Consider the following 9588-nt stretch of genomic DNA (forward strand, 5'->3'; position numbering starts at 1 on the left):
ATCGTATATATAGAATCAATCGATTTTGGTTTGTATCACTAAATTCGTTACATCACTGTATCAATCGTACAATCAGTTGAATTTAGCTATATGTTTATTAATTTTTTTTGACTGATTGAACAACGATGTACTTCTTGTCTGTAATTCGATTTATGTCGACGTCACAAATCAATTAGAATCCAAATCCACTGTTAAATCATGTACTTAATCACTCTATATAATTTACAAATGGAAATTGGAGATTAAAACACAAAAAAAATCAAGAAAAACAGTCACGATACCTCTGTTCTTCATTTTTTAGCCAAACTTCGAATTAGAGTTTTATTTAAAAATCTATAAATGTAGTATTGTTAGAAATCGTGTGTTTAAACTATCGACAAGGTTTCAAGTTCCAATTTTTAATATCGAATTCGAATTTACGAGTCAAAGTTCAGATTCAAAAAGTCATGTGTTCATCGAGAAATTTGAGCTGGTTTCGATGTTTAAGGATCAACTGATGATTCCTAAAGTTTATAGGAGTGATTTTCAATCTATTTCATGTAGAAAGTTTCTTTTAAAACGTCCTAAAATTCGAAATCAGTTTTGAAGTTTATAGTTTACGCGTATAGACTGTAGGTGCAATTTTATTTTATATTTTTTTATTCAATAAAAATCCCACAATCCGTTTATATTCAATCACAAGTCTCAAACATTTGGGTAACTCTCTGTTTAGATTGAATTATGATTATTGTCGAATTTGATTTTGATTTGGAGAAGATAAAGGAGGAAAAACAGAAACGGTTTATATATATTTAAGTTTAGTAAAATATCAGAAAAATACGAATGGAGGAATGGTTAGTGTGGGTGTCGGGTGAGCGAGAGGTCACGGGTTCGAGCCCAATCTGTGGCATTTCTTTTTAGAAAAAGCTTTGAAAGGTATACACTTTTATTTTTATTTCTATCATTATTATTATTAGTAATTATTATGATTATTATAATTATTATTGTTATTATTATGATTGTTATTATTATTATTATTATTGTTATTATTAGTATTATAATATAATTATTATTATTATTACCATACTTATAAGTATTATAATCATTATTATCATTAGTATTAGTATCATTTTTATGATTATGATTATTATTATTATAATTATTATAAAAATAATATAAATTATTATTGTTTTCATAAATATTAGCATTAGTATCATTTTTAGTACTATTATTATTATTATTATTATTATTATTATTATTATTATTATTATTGTTATTATTATTATTATTATTATTATTATTATTATTATTATTATTATTAGTAACATAAGTATTATTATAAATATTATCATCATTATTATTAATATGATTATCATTATTAATATTGTTATTATTAAAAATTGTTATCATTATTATCATTTTTACTAATATTATTATTTTACTATCATTAAAACTATCATTATTGTTATTATCAGTATTATCTATATTATTATTATTAAAATAATTATGATTACTAAAATAAAGTTTTAATGACGTCAATAAGGTTATAAGTATAAAAATAATGACTATATATATATATATATAAATATATTTAGTACACATAACTTAACTATATTAACATTTATATATATAAAATGAAAATATATAAATAAATAATGAAACTTATAAATTATTAAATATATAAATTACATCACTAATAATAATATATATATTTGTTCGATTACAAGTATATGTTTTAATATATATATGAATGATATAGGTTCATGAATCCGAGGCCAACCTTGCATTTGTCAATGCCATCATATGTATTTTTACTACGAAATACAGTATGGTGAGTTTCATTTGTCCTCTTTTTAAATGCTTTTGAAATATATATTTTTGGGACTGAGAATACATGCACTGCTTTTATAATTGTTTTACGAAATAGACACAATTAATCGAAACTACATTCTATGGTTAGATTATCGAATCGAATATGCCCCTTTTTAGCTTGGTAGCCTAAGAATTGGTGTTTATTATAATTGCCACCAATTGACGCGAATCCTAAAAATAGATCTATGGACCTCGAAAAATCCTATTCGGGTTACGAATGCTTTAGTACTTCGATTATCATATCCGATGAGAGTCCTAAAATGATGGGGACATTCTATATGGATCCTGTTAGTTCGGTTATCAAGCGTTCACCATATGAATGATTTTTAATTCGCGGGTTACGCGTATTATTTTTTGTACTCGGGTTACGTGTACAATTAAATATATGGAAATCTTGTGGTCTATTAAAATGATGAAAATGAATGATTATGATAAACTAATGAACTCACCAACCTTTTGGTTTACACTTGAAAGCATGTTTATTCTCAGGTATTAAAGAAATCTTCCGCTGTGCATATGCTCATTTTAAAGATATTACTTGGAGTCATTCATGGCATATTTCAAAAGATGTTGCATTCAAATTGTTGAGTTCAATAAATATTATTATTAAGTAAATGACAGATTAGGTCATTTATAGTTTGGATATTATGAAATGGTATGCATGCCTGTCAACTTTCGATGTAATGAAAGTTGTCTTTTAAAAACGAATGCAATGTTTGTAAAATGTATCATATAGAGGTCAACTACCTCGCAATGTAACCATATGTTATTGTATTCGTCCTTATGGATTAGGACGGGTCGTCTGAATAACGACTTGTTATTATTGGAGAAAATTAATAACACAAGTTAAAATGTACATACGGCAGTGTGTTGTGTGCCAAAGGAGTAAACCCGACTTAAGTAGTTACCCGGGACTACTACAACCGCTACCCATTCCTAATCGTATTTATTCAGAAATATCAATGGATTTCATTGAGGCGTTACCATAGTATGAGGGCAAGACGGTCATATTCGTAGTGGTAGACCGATTGAGCAAGTATAGCCATTTTATTCCACTTGCTCATCCATTTACGGCTTTCCAAGTGGTACGTGTTTTCCTTTACAACATTTACAAACTACACGGATTGTGTAAAACCATTGTAAGTGATCGTAACAAAATTTTCATAAGTTTGTTTTGAAAAGAATTATTCAGGATGTTGAAGGTTGAGTTGTATCTATCCACGGCTTACCACCCTCAAACCGATGGTTAAACTGAGATTGTTAACAAGGGGTTGGAATGTTATTTACGTTGCATGACAAGTGATAAACCAAAGGATTGGGTTAGGTGGTTATCGTTGGCCGAGTATTGATATAATATGAACTATCACACATTGATTTTCACTACACCCTATGAGGTGGTATATGACCAATCACCTCTAATGCAATTTTGTATACTCCCGGTGAAAGTAGTCTGGAGACTGTCGACCGAACTTTGGTTGCTAGACAAGAGGCTATCAATATTTTAAAATTCCATCTCCAACGCGCACAAGATAAAATGACACATTTTGCGGATAGGCATCATACGGATTGGGAATTTAACAGTGGAGATTGGGTATACGTCAAATTACAACCCCACCGCCAAGTTATACTACTAGGAGGGAAACAACACAAACTATCACCAAAATACTACGGCCCTTTTGCAATTGAAGCTAGAGTTGGTCAAGTTGCATATAAGCTCAAATTGCCTGCCACATCACAAGTCCATCCGGTCTTTCATGTTTCACAAATTAAACGACACTATGGCAACACAACACCAATTATGGGCACGTTACCTCACTTTAACAATGATGACATTATTGCTGACACTCCTCTCAAAATATTAGCACGCAAGATGGTAAAACACAACAATCGAGTTGCGGTTTATGGTTTAATCCAGTGGGTCAATGGTATAATCGACGATGCAACATGGAAGCCTTGGGAGGATATTGCTGTTCAATTTCCAGATTTTGATATCTTGTCTAATGATTCTTGAGGACAAGAATCGTTATAAGGGGAAAGATTGTTATGAGAACACGTGTGTGACAACCCGGAAATTTCTGACCAAATTTAAACTTGATCTTTATATGTTTCTGACACGATAAGAAAAGTCTGTAATGTTGAAATCTCAAAAACTTTGAACTGTGTTCATGTATTCATTTACCCATCGACTGTTCTCGACGATTCACGAACAATTATGTGTAAATAGATATGTATGAATATATATGATATCGTGTATTTCATATGCATTTTCCTTAGCGATATCGGGTACATTTTGGTCCTTTTGGATACGATTTGGAGTTATTTTGGTTAAAGTTGTGAAAGTTTGAGTTCCAAGACCAAGAAGGTTAAATTTGATGTTATTTGATGGTTTTGGATGTGTTTCGATGTTTACAAGTGAAAAGGTTTGATTCGGTTCGAGTTTTGGTGTTAGTATGATGATTTTCAGCTCGTTTCAGTAATCTGATAATGGAGCGCCGCTCCAAATAGGCGCGCGCCGCGCCATTTAACTATAAAAACAGTTCGAGCATATCAGAAAACAAAATGTGAGTTTCCAGACAATCGGCGCGCCGCGCGGGTCTTATGGCGCGCCGTGCGGGGATGTATCCGGGTTCAGAAATCTTCTCCTATAAAAGCCCGAATTATACCCTAATTTATCATAATCGTATCCAGACGAATTCCAGCCACTTTTTGACGAACTTAGGTGATTTTTGGAGATCTTCAAGGTCATTCTATGGTACCAATCATTCTGGAATCAAGTCTCTATTCGTGTATCTTTCAGATTTCAATCTTTGATTAGGTTTATTCTTTTGTTATCAACAATGAATTTCTCTATGTTTTTGATTGTTATTTTGATTTCAGCCATGATTGTAGGCTAAACCTTTAATGTTTGTCTAGATTGAATATTTGCAAGTGTTTGGATGATACTTTAATGTTTTATTGATTGATGCATGATTAATTATGAGTTTTGATTAAAGAACCATTCTTGTGGGTGTTAATTATTGTTACTAGGTTGATTAGTGAAACTTGTTTGAACAAAGGGAACCCTGTTTCAATTTAGTGATCTAATTTCCAATTGATTTGTCTTAACCGATTGGGTGCTTACTGGACCAAGGGGGTAAACCGTGTAACGTAATTAACCAAAATAGGGGTGAATTGTGTGGAGCGAACGCGTAACCAATTGAATCTTAATCTTATAATTAGCTAGTTACTAAGTCACAAATGAATGATGGTTTTTGGTGAAAGGGAACCCTAAGCCAATAAGTCCTAGTTTGATGTGTTTGCTAAAAGAGAACTCTGGGTGAACCGACTCTGTAATTGCGTGCATTGATTAATAGAACTAGTGCTTAATAACAAATCATCCAACACTGCGAATAGGATATCTGGGCGAACATTCTTTTATCCATTGAATTCAAATATCTTTATTTTTCTGTCGAGTCTGCATTTCCTTTATTTAAACTTAAAAACCAAAAATATTGTCTTTTATTTTCAAAGCTATCTTGATTTGGCTAATCGTTAAATAGCCGCAAAACAAACTATCTCGTACTTTCGATTTTCATAGTTTAACTTAGTTTACTTTTATTTACAAACTTAATTCTCACGTTAATACTGTCCTTGGAACGATCTTGAAATTACCATTTTTATACTATTGCACGATCGGGTACACTGCCCGTTAGTGTGTAGTAATCTTTAAACCAGGCATATTTCCAGTGATAAATTTATATACTAGATTTCACACATCAAGTTTTTGGCGCCGCTGCCGGGGACAGTTGTGTTGAAAATTAAGTTTGAAAATTAAGTTTGTTTTTAGTTAATTTTAACTGTTTATTTTATTTTAATTCTAATTGAGTCGGTGCGTTTAATCGGTTTGTTAGCTGTGTTCTTGCAGTTACAGGTAGTGCATGCAACATACGCGTTCTTCAGATTCTCCAATTGTTAAACCATTTGACGAGCCTGAAAGAGAGTTGTTTAAAGCTTTAAGTCAGAAGCAAAAGTTAACAGTGGATTCATCAGTTTTATCGGGTGATACTTACGTTAATTTGGGTAGTACTTCTGAGACTGTGGTGCCCGAGACACCACCTGAAATTTTTAACGAAGAAGACTCTTACGCTTCGTCTGATACTACAGAAACTGAAGAAATGGCCGAAGGAGAAGCACCCCGTCCTCAGACTATGGCAGAAAAGTTGAAGGCCACCCGAGGAGGCCAAGGCAATTCGATTACTCAGCCGAATATTACTCAGCCTTTTCAAATTACAGGGCCGATCCTGAATTTGATTTCTTCTGATTGCCGATTCTATGGCAAAGATACCGAGGATGCTAACGAGCATCTTCGTAATTTTAATGATGTTTGTAACTTGTTTAAGCTACATGAGGTTGCCGATACTTCTATTAAGACTAGACTTTTCCCTTGGACTCTTAAGGGAGAAGCCAAGAGATGGTTAGACAAGAAACCTGAGGGTACGATTAGATCTTGGGAGACTTTGGAGGATAAGTTTTTGTCGAAGTTTTTCCCTGCATCTCGAGCTGCTCGACTTCAAGCAGATATTTCTTAATTTAGACAAAAGAGCAGTGAGACATTGTTTGATGCTTGGGACCGTTTTGCTACTTTGTTACGCTCGTGCCCGCAACACGGGTTGAATGATTTACAGAAGGTTCAGATTTTCTACAAAGGTTGTGATATTCCTACGCGTCAGAGTATTGATCAAGCTGCAGGTGGTACGTTAATGGATAAGACTGAAGAAGAGGCGTTAGAGATCATTGAAAAGCAAGCTGCTTATTCTCATGAGTGGCATCAGGATCATGAATCTTACCCTTCAGCTTCAGTTAAGAGAACAGAGACTACAGGTACAGGTGCTTATGATGATTTTGGGTCTTTCAGTGCTAAGTTGGATTCGTTTGGTAGGAATTTGGAGAAGATGAACAAGGATATTCATGGTATGAAGGTTGGTTGTGAATACTGTGGAGGTTTGCATCTGGGCAAAGATTGTGATGCGGGTTTGACTATGAATCAGAAAGAAGAGGTCAACTATATTAGTCAGCAGAATAACAATCAGTTTCAGGGACGTGCTCAGTTTAATAGGAATTTCAATAATCCTTATAATCCGCAAGGTAATCAGGGTTCGAGGTTCCAACCGGGTTCTAGTGGAGGTTTTCAGCAGCAAGCTCCCGGTTATTTTCAGAAACCACAGGTCGAAGAGAAAAAGTCCAACCTTGAGGCTATGATCGAGAAGTTAGTGATATCTCAGACTCAACTTGTCACTACCGTTACTCAGAATAATGAAAAGAATGACCAAATGTTTCGAAATCAACAAGCAGCTATTCATAATCTTGAACAGCAGATTGGTCAACTTGCTAATAAGAGTAGTGAGAGGAAACCGGGAGAGTTACCTAGCAAGACGGATACTAACCCGAAAAACGGGCATGTTAATGCTATCACCACCCGAAGTGGTTTAGCATATTATCCACCGAGGAAGCCCGACGAGTATGATTTGAGGGTACCGTTAGTTAATGATAGTGAGCCGGTTGTTGAAAGTGAACCGGAAAGGGAAAAGGAGCCGGAACAGGTGGCTGAAAAAGTTGTTAAGGAACCGGTTACTGTTGCTGCTAAACCGGTAGTTAGAGAGTATCAACCACCGCTCCCATTCCCGAGGAAACAGCGTTTGGAGAAGCTAGAGGCCGAAAAGTCCAAGTTCATGGACTTGATTAAAAAAGTTAACATAAATATGCCTTTTATTGATGTTATTGCAGGTATGCCTAAGTATGCGAGGTTTCTTAAGGATTTGCTGACTAACAGGCAGAAGCTGAAGAACGTGTCTTCAGTCAGGTTGAATGCCGCATGCTCAGCGGTTGTTGCAAACAAGCTTCCCGAGAAGCTTGAAGATCCTGGAAGTTTTACCATTCCTTGTTTACTTGGTAATTTGGACTGTATGAGGGCTTTGGCGGATTTGGGGGCTAGCATTAATTTAATGCCTTATTCTATTTACTTAAAGCTAGACCCCGGGGAGTTAAAACCCACGCGTATGGCTGTGCAGCTAGCCGACCGCTCTATTAAATTCCCTCGTGGAATCATAGAGAATATGCTAGTTAAGACCGGGTCGTTAGTTTTTCCGGCGGATTTCGTGGTTTTAGATATGGAAGTGGATGAAAGGATTCCACTTATTTTGGGTCGGCCGTTTTTGAATACTGCTAGGTGTATGATTGATGTTTATGGCCAAAAGTTGACCCTTAGGATAGATGATTTGAGTGCAACATTCTCAATCGACCATGCTTTGAAATACCTTGGCTACACTGATGATACATGTTATTTTCTTAACACTGTGAATGTCCAGTCTGAGTTTTTGCAGGAATTCCCAGAGTTACAGGGTTCAGGAGAATGCTCATTGGTTGAGATTGATGAGGATGTGCAGGTTGAGGAGGTGGATCTTTTAACCACCTTGATGGAAAACGGCTATGAGCCGACTGAAGAGGAGTTCAAAGAACTCGAACGTGATTCAAATTACCGGAGCAAGTCTTCAATTGAAGAACCTCCCGAGCTTGAATTGAAGCCACTTCCAGATCATTTGGAATACGCTTACTTGCATGAGGAATCTAAGCTTCCGGTAATTATTTCTTCTTCTCTTTCAGCAGGTCAGAAAAATGAGCTTATTACCATGCTAAAGGCCCATAAACCGGCCATTGCATGGAAGATTCACGACATTAAGGGTATTAGTCCCTCCTATTGCACCCACAGGATCCTAATGGAGGATAACTCCAAACCCGTGGTGCAACGCCAAAGGAGGTTGAACCCGCACATGCAAGATGTCGTGAAGAAAGAGATCATAAAGCTCCTTGATGCTGGTCTGATTTACCCGATTTCTGACAGTCCATGGATTAGCCCGGTACACTGTGTACCTAAGAAAGGTGGTATGACTGTTACCACCAATGATAAAAATGAGTTAATTTCCACCCGGACTGTCACGGGGTGGCGTGTTTGTATCGACTACCGTAAGTTGAACGACGCCACACGTAAAGACCACTTCCCGCTACCTTTCATGGATCAAATGCTAGAGAGGTTGGCGGGAAACAGCTTCTATTGCTTTCTCGATGGTTTCTCGGGCTATTTTCAAATTCTTATCTTGCCCGAGGACCAAGAGAAGACTACTTTTACGTGCCCGTATGGCACGTTCTCTTATCGACGCATGCCCTTTGGCCTTTGCAATGCTCCGGCCACTTTTCAAAGGTGCATGATGGCCATATTCCATGACATGATAGAAGATTGCATGGAGGTGTTCATGGATGACTTCTCGGTCTTCGGTGACACTTTCGATTCATGCCTTCTTAATTTAGAACGGATGTTGGTCAGGTGCGAAAAATCTAATCTTGTGCTCAACTGGGAGAAGTGCCATTTCATGGTTCAAGGGGGCATCGTTCTCGGGCACAAGATTTCTAAAAACGGTATAGAGGTGGATCCCGCAAAGGTTACCGCTATTAAGAACCTTCCACCTCCCACCGATGTTAAGGGTGTTAGGAGTTTTCTCGGGCACGCCGGTTTTTACCGGCGATTCATTAAAGATTTTTCTAAGATTGCCAACCCGATGAATAAACTCCTTGAAAAGGACACCCCATGGAACTTCTCCGACGAGTGCCAAAAGGCATTCGAGCTTTTGAAGGAGAAACTCATCAATGCGCCAATCATAATTGCTCCGAATTGGTCCCTTCCGTTCGAGCTTATGTGCGATGCAT

General features: G+C 36.2%; 1 protein-coding gene across 1 annotated transcript; it reads left to right on the forward strand.

Annotated features, from left to right (window-relative positions):
• Positions 1 to 3385: 3385 nt before the first annotated feature.
• Positions 3386 to 3862, forward strand: LOC139900448 (uncharacterized). The gene has a single exon (XM_071883222.1). It carries the CDS (start codon positions 3386 to 3388, stop codon positions 3860 to 3862), a length of 477 nt encoding a protein of 158 aa, XP_071739323.1.
• Positions 3863 to 9588: the final 5726 nt, after the last annotated feature.

The sequence above is a fragment of the Rutidosis leptorrhynchoides genome, chromosome 1, assembly GCF_046630445.1.
Source record: "Rutidosis leptorrhynchoides isolate AG116_Rl617_1_P2 chromosome 1, CSIRO_AGI_Rlap_v1, whole genome shotgun sequence".
In the NCBI taxonomy this organism is placed as follows: Eukaryota; Viridiplantae; Streptophyta; class Magnoliopsida; order Asterales; family Asteraceae; genus Rutidosis; species Rutidosis leptorrhynchoides.